We start from the raw sequence: 21,734 nt of genomic DNA, 5'->3' as shown, positions 1-21,734 counted from the left end.
CGATGTCGCCGTCTTCTGCTCGGATCCAGGGTCGGTCCGCAGACTGATCAGCGTCTGCGACCAGTTTGAGTCGGCCACGGGGGCCAGGGTAAACCGTAGGAAGAGCGAGGCCATGCTCTTTGGCAACTGGCCCGACCGATCTTCCATCCCCTTCACCATCAAGCCTGACTTCTTGAAGGTGCTGGGGATCTGGTTCGGGAAGGCTGAGGCGTGTGACAAGAATTGGCTGGAGCGGATAGCCAAGGTGGGGAAGAAGCTGGAGCTGTGGAAGCAGCTTCACAGGGAAAAATCTGGTCATCAGGTGTGAGGTGCTCTCGGTGCTGCTGTGCTGCTTGTACTTGCTGCACGGGGATCACCCGGGCCGTCTTCCGCTGTATCTGGGGGTCGACGATGGACCGGGTGCGACGAGCCACAATGCACAAGTCGGCAGACAACGGGGGTAAAAGCGTGCCCAACGTCGCCCTCATCCTGGTGGCCACCTTCATGTGTGGCTGCATCAGGCGGAGCGTAGAGCCAAGGCACATGGGCACCAAGTGCCACTACCTGCTGAGGTTCTACCTGTCCCCGGTGTTGCGAAGGATGGGCCTGGCGCACATGCCACGCAATGTGCCAGTCAGCTGGACATTGCCGCACCATCTGTCGCTCGTGGAAAGGTTCTTCCGGACCAACACCTTTGACCACAAGTCCATCGGGCAGTGGTCAGCACGGAACGTCCTGCAGGGGAATGACTCCATGGATCCTGTGGCGTGGTTCCCAGAGCAGACTGCCCAGCTTGTCTGGCAAAATGCCTCATCGCCAGAACTCACCAACGAGCACCAAGACCTGGCTTGGCTGGCGGTGAGGGGAGCACTCCCAGTCAGATCCTTCCTGCACCGCCAGAACCTCACTACCAGCGCACGCTGCCTTCGGGACGGCTGCTACGGAGAGGAGACGGTGGCCCACCTCTTCACAGAGTGTGGATTTGCAAAGAGAGTCTGGAGAGGTTTGCAGTGGTCCCTGTCACGATTTACTCCGAGCAGCTCCGTCACAGAGGACTCTGTGATCTACGGACTGTTCCCAGGGACGCATTCAGAGACTGACATCGAGTGCTGCTGGAAGGTCATCAACTCGGTGAAAGACGCTCTTTGGTCTGCCAGCGGAGCGAGCTGTCCGTCAAGGAATGTTGCCGACTGGCCCGCTGCAGACTGCAGGAGTACATGCTGAGGGACGCACTGAAGCTCTGTGCAGCCAACACCAAGGCTCTGTGGGGGAGGACCGCAGTCTAGGGCCCTTCCGCTGCTGGACATGGGGGGCAGGGTGTGGTGGAGACGCCCCTCCAAATAAGGGATTCTGTAAATTTCAATGTAAATTTGGAAAGGAATACCTCTATTGAACATGTAACCTCCGGAAATGTCGGATGGGGTTGTTAAAAAGAAGATGTTTTGTAAATATTTATTACTTGAATAAAGTATTTTTTGATTAAAAAAATAAAAAATAATTTTTAAAAAAGGTGTGGTGGTGGTGGTGGTGGCAGATACAACAGAGGCTTTTAAGAGGCTTTTGGGTAGGTATGTGGATAGGCAGGGAATGGAACGATTTGTATCAAGTGCAGGTAGAGAAGATTAGTTTAAGTTGGCATGTTCAGCACAGACATTGTGGGCCAAAGGGTCATTTCCTGTTCTATACTTAACGTAAAATAAACAGATAATAATTTCTTATTCCTTGTCATGTCGAACCTATTTAAACAAGACCTATAGCATGCAGTTGATTAGTTGAATGAGGTAGGGATGCCCTTTCATATGAGGATAAACACAAAATGCTGGAGTAACTCAGCAGGACAGGCAGCATCTCTGGAGAGAAGGAATGAGTGACGTTTCGGGTCGAGATCCTTCAGACAATACTTTTCATCATTTCATATGATGATACTGATACACATAATCTCATGTTAATAAAACAAACTACAGGTGTATTTAATTTGGTGAATTTTTTTAAACAGAAAAAAATGTTTTTCATGTCCTAAACACATGTGACACAGTTCACTCCTGTATCCACCATCAAATAATTATTTTAAATATTTGTCAAGTAGGTGTCGCCCTGGCTTCCTGGGCACAGTAAAAGCAGGCGTGGTGTGCATGAAAATCATATTAACATGGTGTCAAAACTATTTCTATATTCTAGATTTAATTTTCTGATCAATGTTAGACATCAGTAAACTCCATCTGACCTCTGCTAGATAATTGAGACAATATATAACCCAAATTGAATACCACAATGATATGGTACAAATAATTATCTCATCCTCATGCTGATGATGTAACTGAAAGAGGCTCTCATCCAATGAGTTGTTGATGAATCACCTGCGGTGATACATTGAAACTTTCAGAGGACGGTATGTTCCGAAGTGAAAGTAAATTGATAAAGCTGTTACACATAGTTTTAATGCTCACAGATTTACAAACTGAAGTAAAGAAGCCAAGATATTCACCGACCATCCTGATTAAACATGAACCAGGCAATTTTGTGAAGAAACTGTTTTTGTAGATGTTACTGTGAGAACAAGATTAGGCTTGTCTGAATATTCTCCAAAACTAAATAATCTCTAGACACTCACTGGAGACACACATTTATAAGAGCAATATGGGAAACATACTGAAGTACATCTGGTGCCCAAGTGCCAACATCCAGGTTGTCAACAAGCTTGGATGGTGAAAACACATCAAAAACAAATTGAAAACATTTAATGGTGTTCAAGTTGGGGTACTCAAAGTATATGTTTCCTTTGCACGGTTAGGGGATAGTCAGGTGTTATAGAATTATACGGATAGGGGATATTTTTTTTAATAATTTTTTTTTGGTTAAAAAAAGAACCAATCTTCAAAATGGCAAAACAACCTGTTCCCAACGGTGCAACACGGTGGCTCAGCGGTAGAGTAGCCTAGGGAGCTGGGTTTGATCCTGACTTTATGAAGTTTGATCCTGACTGTATGAAGTTTGTACGTTCTCCCTGTGACTGCGTGGGCTTTCTCTGGATGTTTCCTCCCACATCCCAAAGACGCAGGTTTGTAGGTTAATTGACTTCTGTAAATCGTTCCTAATGTGTAGGATAGAACTAGTATGGACAGGTGATTGCTGGTCAGCGTCCCTGATCGGGGTGCGTCCCTGTTTCCAAGCTGCATCTTTAAACTAAAGTTAACTTGCAACAATACGTTAAGGTGATTGGTTTTCTTAGCCTAAAGTATACTTGCAAGTTAACTTATGAATGGGTTGTTTTGCCATTTTCAAGATTGGTTCTTCTTTTATCTTTGATCATTAAAATTCTGTAACTCCTCAATATTCTCTAACAGTATTCTTGCAGTGGTAGAGTTGCAGCCTTACAGCAGCACCCGGGTTTGATCCTGACTATGGGTGCTGTCTGTACTGAGTTTGTACATTCTCCCTGTGACTGCGTGGGTTTTCTAGGGGTGCTCTGGTTTCCTCTTACACCCCAAAGACATGCGGGCTTGTAGGTTAATTGACTAATAAAAAAAAAAGTTAAATTGTCCCTAGTGTGCAGGATAGTGTTAGTGTACGGGGTGATCGCTGATGTTTCTGCGAGGTATCTCTGAAGTCTAAAGTCACCTCTGAAAGAAAATGTTGTCGTCAAAAATCATGTTCATTTAATTTTATTTCCATTTTCACCAAAAGCCAATAATTTCAGTATAAACAGAGGTGTAATCATGCAAAATGTGGTTGAGGCCACATTTTGTAACCACTCATAATAAGGGGGGGCAAAGATCGAACAACGGTTAAAGAATTGCAGAGCGCATGGAATAGGAAAAGTTCGTAAATTGATCAAAGATAAAGGTCAAGCCGACACATTACAAACTGTTTAAATTTGATTGTTGTTGAGACATATTGGCAACGCTAAATTGATAGTGAAACTGGTGGGGAATGAAAATGTAATGCTAGAGATAGAGATAGAGTGATGTCAAGATTATGGATTATGGAAAAAAATTACAACTCAATTTAAACATTAAAATGTGAAAAGAGGAAAGGTAATAAAAATCTAAGTAATGAAAAACATAAGTTTAAGCATCAGTAGCAGGAAAATTCCTAGAGTTCATCATCAGCGAGAAAACAATGGAGCAGATATGTTCAGTCCCACTCTTGGCAAGGTACAATCTGAATAAGATGATATAATGAAAAGCAGGCCAAATCTAACTGATTTATAGAATGAAGATTTTTCAAATATGTATTTATTAATTTTTTATGGTATGGCAGTCGCCAGCAAAGTCAGCATTTATTGCTCATCTCTAATTGACCTTGAAAAGGCAGTTACAGGATTTAAATCCAGTGACAATGAAGGATATATGTTTCCAAACAGTTCTGCGAGGCTTGGAGGCCTCAGGCCTCAAACTACAGATAGTGGTTTTCCCATGCACATATTGCCTTTGCACTCCCTGGTGACAGAGGTTGTGAGAATGGTTGACGAGATATCGGTGGGCCATAGGGCTTGTTTCCATGCTGTATCTTTCAATCAATTCCATCCAACAGATTCGGACAAAACCGTCCAATCTTCGGAATCTTGGTTCGGTTAATTTTTCTCTTCGGGTATGCTCATACTACCTGCCCAAGATTGATTCGTGGGGTATGGCTCCGGTGTCACCCTGTTTACCACAGTCTCAGCTTCTTCTGGGGTAGAGTTATCCTGAACAACTGACGTCATTGGCAATGTGACACTTGGGTTCAACAGATTCAGAACAGACATCCTCTGAACAGCAATCCGGGGTTAAGGTTGAATTTGGGTTTTTCTACGGCATTCCCAATCTACACAAAGCTTTTCCTAACCAATTAATAATTTTTAAAAAGGAAAGAGTTGCATTTACACAATCTCAGTGTCTCCCAAAGGATTTTGCAGTTGATAAATTATTTGGCTCTGTAATAGCACAGGAAAATCCCACAAGTCCCACACAATACCATAATGACAAGCTGACTTCTTTTCTTAAGGGAAGATGGTTGATGGATTTGCAGTACTGGCAGGACAGTGGGTATAACTCCCTTAACTCTTCTTCAGAATAATGTACAATGCAATGGAATCTTACAGCTGAAATAATCAACTCAGATTTATACCTCAAACTAAAAGCAGCAACTCGCACAATGAAGTACGATCACTTTTCTTCACCAGCCCCAAAGTTGAGATTTCCCTGCTCAAATCCCTCGAGTACAACTTGAACAACTCAACCTTGAGAGGTTTTACAAGTGTATGAGAGTGTTAGGTTTGGGCAACACAGAGATTGGAGTAACTCCCAAACATGTCATTAGTAAAACCCTGGGGTTCTTTTCCATCTTGGCAGTTCAGCCTCCTGATTATGAGGGCCGGAGGGCACAGCCTCAGGATAAAAGGATATGTCTTTAGAGTGGAGATAAGGAGGAATTTTGTTACATAGAGGGTGGTGAATCTGTGGAATTCAATGCCACAGGTGGTGGTGGATGCCGTCATTGGGTATTTTTAAAACATATATAGATTCTTGATTAGTAAGGGTGTCAAACATTATGAAGTGAAGGCAGGAAAATGGGGTTGTGAGGGAAAAATAGATCAGGCATAATTGAATGGTGGAGCAGACTTAATTATCCAAATGGCCTGATACTGCTCCTATATCTTATGAACATTACAAGGGAATTAAAAAGAAAATAGGCTGCCTTTTCACCAACAACCAAATGTACAATTGCCTTCCTGTCACATTTGATAATCTCAATATCTGGAATAATCATTCGTACTTTTTTCCCAATTCTTTCCAAAGTAATAATATTCTGTGCAGTCAGCATTGTACACACTAATCCCCATTGGACCTGATCAGAAATTTGTACAACCTTTTCGACTTATATTACCTTGCTTTAATACTAGTCCGGTGTGTTTCTGTGAAGGATACGGTGCTGCAGCCCAAAGGGGGAAGGCTGAAAACTGATGGCGCCTGCGTTAGGCGGAAGAAGCCTGCCGAACCTGATGGATGGAAGTATAAACGAGCCTTTGGCATAAATACCTGTCTGGTCTTCATTGGCATGAACAGTGCTGGGAGGCAGATTTCATCTACCAAGGAAAAAGAAAGGAGTTAATGAGTGAACAAATGTTCTGGCCAACATTCCAATCAATCAAAGATAGACAGAAAAAGCTGGAGTAACCCAGCAGGACAGGCAGCATCTCTGGAGAGAAGGAATGGATGATGTTTCGGGTCAAGACCCTTCTTCGGACTGAAAGTCACGGGAAAGGGAAACGAGAGATATAGACGATAATGCAGAGAAATAAAGAATAATGAATGAAAGATATGCAAAAAAAGTAACAATGATAAAGGAAACAGGCCCACTGTTAGCTGTTTGTTGGGTGAAAACAAGAAGCTGGTGCGACTTTAGTGGGGGATGGATAGAGATCGAGGGAATCCCGGGGTTACTTGAAGTTAGAGAAATAAATATTCATACCAAGTGAAATATGAGATGCTGTTCCCCCAATTTGCACTTAGTCTCACTCTGATAATGGAGGAGACCTAGGACAGAAAGGTCAGTGTGGGAATGGAAAGGAGAATTAAAGCATTTAACAACCGGGAGATCAGGTAGGTTGAGGCGGACTGAGCGAAGGTGTTCAGCGAAAAGATCGGCCAGTCTACGTTTGGACTCGTCGATGAATAAGAGTCCACATCTTGAACAACGGATACAATAAATGAGGTTGGAGGAGGTGCAAGTGAACTTCTGCGTAACCTGAAAGGACTGTCAGGGTCCCTAGACAGAGTCGAGGGAGGAGGTATGGGGACAGGTGTTGCATCTTCTGCGGTTGCAGGGGAAGGTACTAGCAAGGGGGTGGTTTGGGTGGGAAGGGATGAGTTAACCAAGGGGTTGCGCTGGGAACAGTCTCTACAGAATCCTAACTGTTTTTTGGAGAAAATGGATAATGGGTCAAAACAAAAGATTCTGGATAGCACCAGCAGAACATAGAGACTAAAAGTTTGACTTGTTTTTAACATGTGTAAAGTCCTGAATCAGAACACAAACCTTTGCTTCTGCTATCATGTGCCACGTCATCTGAATGCAGTTGAAGTCTCTTTTGAACTGAGAGCTGTTTCTCCAGTTTGCTGCTTGTCTCAGACTGAAGCTTCTCAATTGTATTATGTTTATTTCTCCACATGTTCTCTTCCAGTATTTTCATTCTCTCCCAAACCTAAAGCACACCACAATGCTCCTCATTTTTCTGAACCTGGACAATTTGAGTTGGGTTATACTCTGTCTTTTCAATATGCAGCTTAAAATTAGGACGAATTTCTGTCCACTCAATATAAGAATGCTTGCAATGTTAGTTTGGTTAATATAACACCAAAATGAGGAGAAAATGCCTTTTCCTAAGTAAATCAGAGGGTGCACTGGTTTGAGAATTGGAAAATCATTACAGGTCATTGGGCCAAAGTAGAAGTAACATGTTAGGGTTACAATCTTAAAAGTAGGTTTCAAAAAATAAAAAGTAAAAAGGGAGAAAACATAGAGGAGGGAAAGCCATGGCAAGGGCATTGCCAGTTGTAGGCTTGAATGGTGATGCTCAAGAGGGATAGGCATATACCTCGAAAAGATAAATGGCGATGGTGTGTTTGTGTGTGTGTGTGTGGGGGGGGGGGGGGGGGTGTTGCTGAGGTTTAAAAAATGAAGCCCTTGAGGAATTTGCCAAAAGAATGAGAATTATAAAACTTTGAGACAATAGACAATAGGTGCAGGAGGAGGCCATTCAGCCCTTCGAGCCAGCACCGCCATTCAATGTGATCATGGCTGATCATTCTCAATCAGTACCCTGTTCCTGCCTTCTCCCCATACCCCCTGTTGTTTAGCTAGGTGCAACATAGACCAGCAATCACAAAAAGGACAGGTAAACGGAAGTTTTGTACGTTAGAAAATGGATAGCAGAGGTTTGTTGAGTTTATGGAAAGTGGCAGCAGAGCCAGAGTGTGCTGGACTCATCAAGTATAAATGTGGTAAAGTCATGGAAGAGAGTTTTGGCAGTAGATATGTTGAGACAGGGATCAAGTTGTCAAGTCATGACAGATTTCAAGGTTAATATTATGATAGCTGATTTCTTTGTGCCCCCACTGCTCCTGAATGGATATCTCTGTGACTACTTGCACCTGTATGGCTACTTTTCCCAGAAGCTGATCTTCCCAATAGCATTCATTTGCTAACATAGGAAGTTAACATAGTTGGAAAAGTACCCAGATAATATGACAGTGAAATTCTGTTTCAAAAGGACAGATTAATCCTTTATTTACTGATTAATTCCTGTTAATTCATTCAGAAAATTCAATTGGCTTGTCCTGCTAAAATCCACAGTTTAAACAAAAACAATTATCGTATCATGTAAATGTAAAAACAAAAGGAACACGAGCAGGAATAAGCTATTGGCTCTGCATTTCAATACGTTGGTCCAATCTTGGCCAACACAATTACTACTAATTACTACTTTGGGACTTACATTGTCTTTTTAATGTTTGTTGTATCCTGCTCTCTAATCCTTTGCCTGTTGCCTTGTTTCTTCAATTTTTAAAAACTGCCATTAAAGTGCACTATTGCAAATAGGTTAGAGTTATTTTATTAACTCTCACTTACATCGTCTGGAAGTTTCTTTTTCAGCAGGAGACTCTTGCTCACGCTGATCTTTTGTCTTGCAGCAGCACTGAGGGGAAATAGACAGAGGAATAAAGTGAGGCAGTCAAACATATTAAGTGAAGGGAACAACCAAAGTCAAGTATGTCAACTATTAACACCTTGGGAGGCAATGGTGAATCATGAAAATGGACGTGTACAAACTGTTCACTCACTTATATTAAGAAGATATCTGCATTGTAAAATACTTTTTTAACAACTTTCTTAACAGTTTCAGTCATAAAATTCAATGTGTTAATGTCTCCAAAGACCAAGAAGGTATCTAATTTATGGGGTCATAGAGAAATACAGAAACAGGCACTTCAGCTCACACTGACTATTTACACTAATCAATCCCATTTTCTTTCCCACATTTCCATCAATTCTCCATAATTTTGAATGTTCACCTAACATTCACACGTGTATAGGTGAGTGAAAGAATCTGGAGGTTATTGATCAGAATGCAGGGAGAATAGGTTATAATAAAGGAATGGGTTTGCTCCATGAGCTGAGACATAGAACAGCTTAAATAGCCTTATGCCGATTCTCAGACCAGATCAAGAGTTTATCAGGGTTGTCCTTTTGCATGAGGATACAAAGCCTTCCTTGGTAAACCTGTGAGGCCATTATTTTCAAGATGTACCAAGCCAGTATACCTGCTTTATTAGCAGTGTCAGCTTGTGTGCAATATTGGATCTGCTGATGTTTCGTTGCTTTATGCACTGTACAATAGTGAATAAGCCTTGTTCTGCTCAATGTTTCTTTCAATCTCTTTTCGTCTCTCATTAAGACTCATGCTTTGAGCATACCTGATTATCTACCATACATTCACGTTTGTTCTTTCCACTGAAAATCACTGAGTCCTGATCAAGGATGGGTATCCTCACATGTGTTCTCTTCACTAAAAAAAACTTAACTTTGCTTAAATCCTTAAAAATATCTAAATTAACTTATTTTAGTTTGATAACCTAATTCTGTTTCCTTGGTTTCTTGCAGATAGGTGATTTAGCTGCTATCAGTTCCTCACCTTTTTGGTGGGGGTTTTGGAGCAGTTTGTGCTGATCTGACACCTCGAGCTGAATGATTCTGTGTCCATTCTCCATTTGCCTCTTCATCACAATTCTTGTTCTCAGCTGTCAAATGTGCGCTCTCTGACCTTGGTATCCTTTCTGGCATATCAATTCAAAAACACAAAAGTTTTAGCTTACTATTTCAATGCTGTATTCCTATCAGATAGAAAAGTATCAAATTAAGATTTCTGGGATCACAACTTTTGTCTGTCTTACTCTTTACATTCGTACTGAAGTAGAGATATTTCGTTGTTCTTAAACTTACATCTCTGACAATGAAAGACTTCCATATATATAAAACAACATTCAAATGCAAGGATGTCCCTGCACACTCTACCCACCTGTCAAGAAAGTTTGATCGAGTGCACAGTCTGGTACAGATGTTCTGAAAGACTCTAGAATGCTCCTCATTTGATGTCTGAAATTTTACAGTAGAGTACCGATGAGATTCTGTATTCACCCAAACGGGGATATTTAACCTATTTTGATACTTCACATTTGCATTGAGCGTATTTTCCAACAACACAGGCTTCTACTTTCTTTGTCTTGCTGTGATAACATGCTTTGGTTTTGGTGCTAATTGATTGACCATATTTTATATAAAAGAGGGATGCTCAACAGAAATAATAATAGGAAAAAACTCCCGATGCTGTTGATTGGAAATAAGACCAAAAATGCATTAAATAATTGACACCATCTCTGAACAGGTCAAAGTCATGGAATTTACATCATAAGTAGGAAAAGCGAGAGCAATGTAATAATAATAATAATAATAATGCATTACATTTATATAGCGCTTTTCAAACACTCAAAGACGCTTTACAGGGATTACTAGAACATAGAGAAGAAAATAAATAGATAAATAAGTAAACGAACAGAAAAAGGAGACAGAAGGTGAGGTGACGGTCAGTGGTTGAAGGCAGTGCTGAACAAGTGAGACTTCAGTGATGTTTTGAATGTGGTGAGTGAGGAGGAGTCTCTGACGGTTTGGGGTAGTGAGTTCCAGAGGGTGGGAGCAGCGATGGAGGAAGCTCTGTCCCCCCAGGATCTGAGTTTGGTCCGGATGGGGGGGGGGGACAGGAGGTTGGCAGCAGCAGAGCGCGTGCAGGTGGGAGTGTGCCTGTGGAGGAGGTCAGTCAGGTAGGATGGGGCCAGGTTATGGAGGGCTTTGTAGGTCATGAGGAGGATTTTGTACTGGATTCTCTGGGGGATCGGGAGCCAGTGGAGCTTGTAAAGGACGGGGGTGATATGGTCACGGATCGGGGAGTGGGTGAGTAGACGGGCAGCGGAGTTTTGAATGTATTGAAGTTTACTGATGATTTTTGAGGGTGAGCCATAGAGGAGGCTGTTGCAGTAGTCCAGACGGGAGGTGATGAAGGCGTGGATGAGGGTTTCTGCAGCTGTGGAGGAGAGGGATGGACGGAGACGGGCGATGTTTTTGAGGTGGAAGAAGGCTGTAAGATGCAGCTAGATGAAGAAGGGAGGTAAAAATAAAAAAGCTCATTCGCCTTTGTCTGACACTGAACAACTTAATTCCTGCAGTTAAAACGTGAACCTGCATGGGCTGAAGCTGTGCCGAGCTTGTTATGGTTTGCATGGAAGATTCTTGTTTCAGCTCAGTTCACTCCTTTTTCTAGTCAAGTGATCATCTTGATGCCTAAACTTTGCTGCCAATTTGCACTTTTTTCTCGCTGTTATGTTGTCCAATGCTTACTCTTCCTCAACCATTCTTCCTCCATTTCAAGGGATAAGCAAAACTTTCATGAATAATAGTGGAAGCTGATACAATAGTGGTGTTTAAGAGGCTTTTAGATAGGCACATTAATATGCAGGAATAGTGGGGTGTGGATCATGAGCTTGGTTTAACTTGGCATCATGTTCAGCAATGGACATTGTTGGCCAGAGGTTCCTGTGCTGGACTGTTGTATGTTCTACTTTAAAAAAAATCCTTGGATTTTGGACAATGAATTTGTACCAGATATGCTAGATGTCATGATGTGTAAGCAAACACTCGTGTCCACTGGACATTGGAAACAGATTGTCCCAACTCATTTCATTAAGGTCTTAACTGGCCTTTTAAACTGACAACCAGGAGTGAAAAAAAAAATTAAAAGAGAAAACTCCTTATTCATCTATTTACGATAGAGTTTACACTGGAAAAAAACCACAACCATCCTTCAAGAAAGTGGAATTGTTCACTGTTTTTAGATTGATATGAACTCAGGTTCATGATATTAATGACATATTTAGTCTCCTGTATAGAGAGCAGTCCTCCATTTCCTTTCTGTGCTAGATTAAATCCTGGATCTTATGGTGAAAAATCAATAATGTCAAACAATATTTCATTCAATTTCCATGTTCAAATGGCTTGGTTCTAAAACACTGAGCTCATAACAAAGATGGTAATTCCTGTAATAAGCATCAGTCTTCTGTTCACGCGCTTGAAATTTATGATCTCCATTTGCAGTTAGCCACAATTACTCACTGGTGCTGTTCCTGTAGCTGGGAGAGCTGAAGATTGTGTTCCTCTATCAACAGCTGCACTTGTTCCTCGGGAACCAAACCCTAAAACAGGGAGAACGCTATTGATTAATTTAAGAGTCAGAGTCAGAGTTGTTCAGTACAGAAACGGGCTCTTTGTCCACCATGTCTATGTTTGCCTATTATACCCATTTACATTAAACTATTTGCTCACGCTAGCTCCATATCCTTCTATGACTTGCCTGTTTCAAGTGAATTTCAAAATGTCTCTTAAATTTAGTGATTGTGTCTGATTCCACAACCTTCTCTTTCAACGAGTTCTAGTTATCAACCACTCTGTGTAAAAGAAAATTCTCTCAAAACCACTTTAGAACTCATTCATCTCACATTAAATAACATCCCAACTTTTATATTCTGTGCCCCAACATATGAAGGCAAGCTTCTTCATCACTCGAAGATAGACACAAAATACTGGAGTAACTCAGCGGGAATTGTTGCATTTCTGGATAAAAGGAATGGGTGACGTTTCAGGCCGAGACCCTTCTTCAGACTTCTTCTTCACCGCTCTATTCACCTGCATTCCCACCTTCAGAAAAGTATGGACTTGAGTTGTAGAATTTTGCTAGTGTTCGGGGATCGCTGGTCGGATTGGACTCGGTAGTCCGAAAGGCCTGTTACCGTACTGAATCTCTAAATTAAACAAAACTCCCAAGGTCCCTCTGTTCAACATTCCTTGGAATTCTACTTTAAACTGCATACGTCCTAGCACTTAGTTGACTTCACAAAATGCATTGGATGTCAATTTTAGGATGAAGACATCATTCAAGCCTGCACCTTGCTGCTGAGAAGTTTGTATCCATCTATACAAACTTGTTTAAATAGCAGAATAGGAAAGAATAATGGACAAACAAAGCAAGTCACATTGGAATCTAATTGAAAGATTCAGATTTATATATTTACAATTGTATTTGGTAAGGCAACATGATGTAAACCGACTACTCAACTACGAAAAAAAATCACAGTCCCATAAGTGAAGTTCTCTAATCCAGGCAACATCCTGGTGAAATATAGACACAAAGAACTGCAAATGCTAGGTTTACAAACAAAAAGACACAAGTGCTGGAGTTACTCAGCAGGTCTGGAAAACTTGGATAGGTTTCGGTTCGGACCCTTCTTCAGGTGGAGAATCTCTGGTGAATCTCCTCTGCACTCTCAGTACAACCACAGCGCAGCAAAGCCTAGTCCTGTTCTCACTGAACACCTACACGCCAGCATTTGCTAACAGAGATCACTTGATAATGATTAGTAGAAAAAGTACCTGGCTAGTTTCATATTTCCTTTTAATTTCAGTTTACCATTCAGTTGTATTTTGTACTTACTGGTTTTGCCACGGAGGAGGAAGCCCATGACATGGCAGAAGTGCAGCTTTCTCTTAACTCAGGTTTCCTGAGGCATTTCTCAAGCTCATTCTGGCTCGTCTCCTTAAGGTCTATCCCTATGGGGAGAAAACAAAATCAAAGACAAATAATTCTGTTACATCTAGCTCTTGGTTTAGATTTCTGATGGCTCAAAATAAACTTAGATGATTTTATCTCCCCTCCTTGGGGAAAAGCATGGTCTATTTTCCTGACTATATGACTAAGCAGATGAAATTGTCATAAATGTGCAGAAGAAACTGTGAGCTCTGCTGTACTTCACCAAGATCTGCCTTATCTCCACAAGAAACTTGCAATACAAAATCTTCACGATGATTTATGCCAACTCCATCCAATTTACACTAAAGAACAAGATTGAACAAAGGGTTATCATTTATGTGATATTATTATTTCTCCCTTTCAGCCTCTTTGAGTCACTGATTCTTTGTTAGGTTTAATTTCTTTGAGATTGAATACCCTGGTAATATACCTGTGAGTGTCAACATACTTTTAAACTAGAGAGGGTATCAAAACTGAATTCAATCCTGTCATTGTCAGTATGCATGTACAGTTTCCAGCTACAAGTGCTGGAGAGGAAAATTTAAATGACACCTGCTTAAACATCTAAGCCCAATTTGAAACGATGATTTGCTTGTCATTATATCGGTAAGACCAAGAGCCCCAGCAATTAGGGATTGAAGCTGGAATAATTGTGGTGTTACTATACTATTCATTTATCATAGAAGCCATTAGAAATAGGAACATAGACATAGACCCATACAGCATGGAAACAGGCCCTTTGGCCCAACTTTCCCATGCCGAGAAAGATACCCTATCTATGCTAGTCCCATCTACCCATGTTTGACCAACAGCCCTCTAACCTTTCCGATCCATGTAATCATCTAAATGTATTTTAAACATTGTTATAATACCTGCCTCAACTACCTCCTCTGGCAGCTTGTTCCATATACTCACCTCCCTCTGTGTGAAAGTGTTGCCCCTCAGGTCCCTATTTTCCCCCTTTCATCTTAAACCTATGTCCTCTGGTTCTTGATTCCTCTACCCTGGGTAAAAGACTGGGCAAAATGTTTCATCCTATCTACAGTATATCCCTCATGGTCTTATACACCTATATCAGATCATTCCTCATCCTCCTGAGCTCCAAGGAATAACATCCTAGCCTGCTCAATCACTCCCTTTAGCTCAAGCCCTCAAGTCCTGACAGCATCCTTGTAAATCTTCTCTGCACTCTTTCCAGCTTAACGACATCCTTCATGTAGCAGGGTGACCAAAACTGAACACAATACATCAAATGGGGCATCACCAACGTCTTGTACGACTAACATAAAATCCCAACATCCATGCTCAATACCCTGACTAATGAAGACCAATATATTGAAATCCTTTTTGACCACTCTTATCTACCTGTGACACCACTTTCAGGAAACCATATTTCTGCACTCCTAGAACCCGCTACTCTACAAGACTCCCCAGGGCCCTGCCATTCACTGTGAAGGTCCTGTCATGGTTTGACTTCTTAAATGCAACACCTTGCACTTATCTGCAATAATCTCCATTAACCATTCCTCAGCCCACTTGCCCATCTGATCAAGATCCTGCTGTAATTTATGTCCAATTATATTTTTTCAAAGAAAGATTTCAGATTGACATTACTTCTTTTGTGATTTAGAAATGTACCTATATATTTCACTGCCATGAAATGCTGTGGAAGCCCAGTTGTTACATTCATTCAACACAATTCCATGGGAATTTGGGGATAGTGTTGAGAAATAGCTTTGAGGTTGAAGATCAGCCATGATCCTGATGAAAGCCAAGCATTCTCGAAGGCCTACTCCGAATCCTATTTCTCATCTTATTATTTTATAGAAGGAGAGGGTTGTTTTCAACACAGTGGCAGAGCAGGATTTCTTTCCTTGGACTCTTTCGAATTGTAAGTGATTTATTCATTTCACAATTAAAAGAGCACCGTGTTCTCACTTTTCTAATCAGAGTTCAATATTTCAATATTTGTGAGGCCTTAACTCTGTAATGGTGGCCTTTGATGCTTGTGAAATCAATGAATTAAAACTGTGGTGAGTGTGAAGATTTTATGATCACAGAATATAACTTTTCTGACCAGCAGACCAATTAAGGTCTGGGTTGTTAGAACAGAGAACATAGAATAGTATAGACCAGCCTCTGCAGTTTCTTCTTACACATAGAATAGTACAGCACAGGAATGAACCTTCAGCCCACAATGCCTGTGTCAAATTTGAAACTAAGTTGGTTTAATTTCCTCAGTCTACATGTCATCCATACCCCTCCATTTCCCTGCACATCCTTGTGCACATCTAAAAGCCTCTTAAACGCCACTGTCATATCTGCTCCCACCGTCGCCCCTGGTAACATGTTCTAGGCACCCACTATTATCTGTGTAAAAAAATTCCCCCTTCACATCTCCTTTAAACATTTTCCATTGGTCTTTAAAGCCGTGCCCTCTAGTCTTTGACATTTCCACCCTGGTAATAAAGTTCTGACTGTCTACCCGATCTATGCCTCTCATGACTTAATATATTTAGATCAGGTCTCCATTTAACTTCTGATGCTCTGGAGAAAAGGATCCAAGTTTGTCCAACCTCTCCTTATAACTAATACTCTATAATCTAGGCGACATTCCCAGACATTCCCAGCCTTTTCTGCACTAAATGTGGTCTGACCAAAGTTTTGTAAAGCTTTATTGTGTTTCTGTATATTTTTCATGATCAGTTTTACCTGTGACATCCAAAACAAGCTCTTGTAGACTCCAAGCCTCAGTGGACTGGTCCTTTGACAATGATTCCTCCACCTCTTCTACTTTGAGGCTGATGCACAAAGCTGCAATAATTCTTGCTGGTAATCGTGCAGATCCAGGAGTAAAAAGTTGAATTTCTTTGTCACTTACATGTTTCTGTTCCATAAGTAGATCCTATGAGAAGTCAGTATTGGGGAATCAGTCTCTCTACTTGCAAATAATTATATTCTACTTTATTTATTTACACAAATTAAGTTTTGTTTAGAGATATGGGGATGCTGGTGCTGGAGAATGGAACATTATCCAGAACCAGGGGCCACAGTTTAAGAATAAGCGGTAGGCCATTTAGAACGGAGATAAGGAAAAACTTTTTCACTCAGAGTTGTAAATCTGTGGAATTCTCTGCCACAGAAGGCCGTGGAGGCCAATTCTCTGGATGCTTTCAAGAGTTAGATAGAGCTCTTAATGATAGCAGAGTCAGGGGGTATGGGGAGAGGGCAGGAACAGGGTACTGATTGTGAATGATCAGCCATGATCACATTGAATGGCAGTGCTGGCTCGAAGGGGCAAATGGCCAACTCATGCACCTATTGTCTATTATTGCACCTTCAATACTAAGGGACCAAATCTAAGCAGCATAATATTTTAATAAATGCCTCCAAAGAAACTCTTACAAGTTAAGTGCAACACGAAGCACATGTAGTTAGTTTCCTTTACACAGTCCCTTCAATTATATTCAGTTCAGCACAGACTAATCTTACGTTGAGTCCCTTTATATGATTTAGTGAAGCACTTGCAAATCAACTAGATATTGCATTATTGCATAAAAATAGTTAAATTCATCTAAATTTATTAATTAGACACTCTCCCAGCATTAATACTGGTTAAATAACCTCTTTATAGTACCAAAAAGATAATGATTCCACTTTAGAAATGCTGCAATTTTGGGCGATACAGTGGAGCTGTTGGTAGAGCTGCTGCCTTCCCGTGCCAGAGACCCGGGTTCGATCCTGACCTCGGGTGCTGTTTGTGCATAGTTTGCATGCTCTTCCTGTGACCATATGGATTTCCTCCGAATGCTCCAGTTTCCTCCCACATCTCAAAGACATGCTGGTTTGTAGGTTAATTGGTCCCTGTAGGGGAGTGTGTAGGGAGTGGGAAAGTGGGGTAACATAGAACTAGTGTGAAAAGGTAACCGATGGATGGCTTGAACTTTGTGGACCAAAGGGCCTGTTTCCATGTTGTATCTCTAAAACTAAAAGAATAAGTTTTGTGTCTACAATGCTAGAGTGAGACAACCAATTTTTACTCAACTGTTTATAGTTTAATCCCATGTTCCGCAACTGTTCATGACTGGATTTAAATTCCTTAAAACTGATTTCATTTATAATATTTGCAATCAAAAAGGCAAGTTTTGAAAAGTTGATATGAGCAAGTGATCCGGAAAATGCAGATTTGATCTCTGCTTAGCTGAGATTTTTTTTGTGGATGTGCCAGAAAGTGGGTTGGAGGTTTGAAGAATTAGAGGATGGGCAGAATTGCCGAGGAAGAGAAAGAACAGTCAAAATGGATTTAAGCGGACAGTTAAGGATCTGGCAATAAAGGCATTATGGCTTGCTTGACTGAGGTGGCCAATAATCCTACTGGTACCTAAATTGTAATAAAAATAAACATTAATTTATTAACTCCTACCTCTGGCAATTTGAACTCCCCCTCAGCAATCACTCCTTTCTGATCATGAAAAAGCAACACCTCCACCACAGCTGAATCCTTTGTCATTTCAAACTTTGCTCCTTGAGTACTGACATGCAAAATAAAAATCAGTCCTGAATATAAGAGCAAACGGCTTCCATGAATTAATTTTAATCTGAGTGTTCAACTTCCTTTGTGGATTTTTAGTTTTCTCTTCCTCACATGGTAATATACGAAGCAAATACTTTTCTTCAAGAGAAAAGATCTAAAATGTACACAGTACAATATCACAAATGTTGTAAAGAGAAGATTGTGAAGAAGCTGCAATTAAGTTACACCCATCTTCAATTTTAAAATGCGAGCAAATCTCGGGAGACACTCAAGGTAAACAGGAGACAAGTTATTATTTTATGTGGAACTGAAATCAATACTGTTTAATTTCAAGCCCAGGTAATTTGGGAAGAGAGAAATCAAGGAGACTAGTGGATTGAGAATGAGGATATTTGGGGGATCTGCAATGCAGCCGAGAGGAGTGTGGCACACTTAGTTGGTTGGCTGGTGGGAAATCAGGACCAGCAGTACATCAGTGAGGGTAATATACAGGGGCAGGAACAGAACATGGGGTTGAGAGATACTGAACTGGAGACAGGCGAGAGATCTGGAATTGTCGGGGCAGGCCAGTGTAGTTTGGGTATAGATCAAGCATGTAGGTATCTTTTATGCCTCCAAGTTTACTGCTTTGCAAAGTGAGACCATGTTGTTTCAGATGTACCCAACAACTGGGCTCCCAGAACATTATGGTCTAAGTTCATCTGTAATATTCCATGAGGGGCATTGCATAGGGAATGGCATCATTCTGTGTCCTTTGGCATGGATATTATCTCAGTACAGCAATTTAATTTATCTGATGGCAATCCAGAAATGGAAGCCCATGCTATCTACTCCAGCTGAGAACAATTTTTAATCAGAAGAAAAATATTGCTGGTCTTCTGACTTCAAGAAGCTAACAAATCAACAAAGAAGGAAAACATTGGGTACCCGGTCAGCATAGACTCCACAGCTGACTTTGTAAAATCAGTCTTAGGTACTTCTGGTGCTTTTAAAATTCCAGAGTCTGACCCAGTCAGAGGCAAATCTGCAAAGAAACAAATATTTGTAACTTTTAACACGAATAGATCTTAAAAACAACCATTCAGGTTACAGTGAGTCTGAAGAAGGGCCCTGACCTGAAACACGCCTACCAATGTTCTCCAGAGATGCTGCATGACCTGCTGAATTATTCCAACAGTTTGTGTCCATTCAGGTTGCAGCACTAGCCCCACAGTGCATATTTTATTACCAGTGCAATGCTTCATTAAAATTTATTTTACAACTTTACACCAATATAAGAGATTAAAAGATGCCAATGGTGGTAATGAAACATTTCACATCTTTCTGTATTCAGCAATCCCAACAAATATACATGTCGAGTAAAGATCCTTTGACAAGGCTCCAAAATGCTTTCCCAAGTCAGGATACAGCAGGATTTTTAAAAAAGATACATAATAGGAGAGACAGTATGAAACAGATGCTTTCGCTCACCAAGTCCATACCAATCATCAACAAGTCATTTACATTAATTGTAGCGGCAACAGTCCTTCCCAATAAAATCCTTAAGCTTACCACTTTCACGAAAGGAGTGGAGTGATTATCCTTGACGCAAACAACAGAGAAATCTTCACGGCCTTTCAGATAAATGAGTCGTTTATTGAAGTAGTAATACAAACAGATTAGTATATCTGTAGTCACAGATCTGGTAAGAATTTATATCTTGCCAGGCTCCTCTTGTGTCTAACGCATAACGTCACTGCCTTCCCAATTATACTCATAATTCTGGCTCCTCCCAGACCATATATACACATATGCGCATATATGTAAGCCGAGTATTCATCTCATGACAATCCACAAGTGCCCAAAAATAATACAGCAGGATACAAAATAATATAATATGCTAAGACAGCTAGTAAACACAAATGGCTCTTACATTAATCCTACATTAATCCCTTTCCCCCCCACATTAGCAGTAACCTCTCCTCTCCTCCCCCAGTTTCCACCACTCATCAATACACCAAGGATAATTTACAGTGACCAACCTACCAACCAGCAAGTTTATGGGATGTGAGTGGAAACCAGGGCACCCAAGGAAACCCACACAATCAAACGGAGAACATGCAAGCTCCATGCTGACAGGATCCAAGGTCATTGAATCCAGGTCTCTGGTGTTGTGCTACTGTGCTGACCTAACTTCTTCATCGATTGCACACAAGTGTCTCTGGGTCAGAAGCATTCTAAATTAGAGCAGTCCTGAAATTTCATTGTATACCATTTAAACTCTACATTTTGATGAGCAATAAAAAAAAACATTTTTATATATTGTGTGTTAAATATTCCACCGTGTCATGCCCAGACTGATAAACTTTATTTCACTTTTAGAGGGATTCATTTATATAACAATGATACCCTTAAATTATGTTTGGCTTTCTCCAAATAAAACTTATGGCATGAGTACATGATGAACTTGCCATTGGCTTCTTCATTCTCAGAAGTAAATCATATAACCAAACAATTGTGGCACACACTTTTTCTACAACACTGGTTAATTTATTCAACAGAAGTGATAACCTTCATAAGATATTAGGATAAACTCCTTCCACTGTTCCAAACAAATATACATGACATTCCTGATTTTAAAATTTCCTTTTTTCTAAATATAAATTACATTCATGAAACGTATCCGGTTGATAGTGTGATAGTTGATAGTTGATTTGAATGAATATAAATATTACATTTTTGTGCTGAGTGTAGCTGAGATGGATCCAATGAGGAGATTGACTAAGAAGGGCCTTCACTCACAGTAGCTGAGAAGAATAAAATGAAAAACTTGTAGATAGACACAAAATGCTGGAGTAACTCAGTGGGACAGGCAGCATCTCTGGAGAGAAGCAATGGGTGACGTTTTGGGTCGAGACCGTTCTTCAGACTGATGTCAGGGGAGAGGAAGAGACATAGATAAGGAAATGTAAGGTGTGAAAACAGGACAAAGAGAATGTGGATCATGGAAAATGTAGAATAGATCATTGTTAGCTGGGAGAAGATAACAACAACAAAGCAAACAGATAAAACATAGTCGGAGACAGGCAGACTGGTCAAATAACTGGGAAGGGGGAGGGATGGAGAGAAAGAGGGAAAGCAAGGGTTATTTGAAGTTAGAGAAGTCAATGTTCATACCGCTGGGGTGTAAGCTGCCTAAGCAAAATATGAGGTGCTGTTCCTCCAATTTGTATTGGGGCACACTCCGATAATGGAGGAGGCCCAGGACAGAAAGGACAGTGTGGAAATGGGAGGAGGAATTAAAGTGTTTAGCAACCGGGAGATCAGGTAGGTTTAGGTGGACTGAGCGGAAGTGTTCAGTGAAATGATCGGCGAGCGTGCGCTTGGTCTCGCCAATATATAGGAGTCCACACCTGGAACAATGGATACAGTAGATGAGGTTGGTGAAGGTGCAAGTGAAACTCTGCCTCACATGAAGAGACTGTCGGTGTCCTTGGCGGGAGGTATAGGGACAGGTGTTGCATTTCCTGCCGTTGCAGTGGAAAGTACCTAGAGAGGGGATGGTTC

General features: G+C 41.0%; 1 protein-coding gene across 1 annotated transcript in view; it reads right to left on the bottom strand.

Annotated features, from left to right (window-relative positions):
• Positions 1-3,625: 3,625 nt before the first annotated feature.
• LOC144602159 (uncharacterized) overlaps positions 3,626-21,734 on the bottom strand; it is a 33,534-nt gene continuing 15,425 nt past the window's right edge. Inside the window, exons 13-23 of the mRNA XM_078414895.1 lie at positions 19,116-19,212; positions 18,078-18,186; positions 16,367-16,559; positions 13,559-13,674; positions 12,184-12,263; positions 10,040-10,116; positions 9,656-9,797; positions 8,593-8,659; positions 7,000-7,165; positions 5,889-6,046; positions 3,626-4,729 (exon numbers count right to left, since the gene is read on the bottom strand). Coding sequence (XP_078271021.1) covers positions 4,553-4,729; positions 5,889-6,046; positions 7,000-7,165; positions 8,593-8,659; positions 9,656-9,797; positions 10,040-10,116; positions 12,184-12,263; positions 13,559-13,674; positions 16,367-16,559; positions 18,078-18,186; positions 19,116-19,212 — 1,382 coding nt within the window. The 3' untranslated portion in view covers positions 3,626-4,552. The remainder of the gene's footprint in view (positions 4,730-5,888; positions 6,047-6,999; positions 7,166-8,592; positions 8,660-9,655; positions 9,798-10,039; positions 10,117-12,183; positions 12,264-13,558; positions 13,675-16,366; positions 16,560-18,077; positions 18,187-19,115; positions 19,213-21,734) is intronic.

The sequence above is a fragment of the Rhinoraja longicauda genome, chromosome 18 (genome assembly GCF_053455715.1).
Source record: "Rhinoraja longicauda isolate Sanriku21f chromosome 18, sRhiLon1.1, whole genome shotgun sequence".
Taxonomy (NCBI): Eukaryota; Metazoa; Chordata; class Chondrichthyes; order Rajiformes; family Arhynchobatidae; genus Rhinoraja; species Rhinoraja longicauda.
The sequence above is the reverse complement of the archived record's forward strand: the minus strand, read 5'-3'. Positions and strand labels throughout refer to the sequence as shown.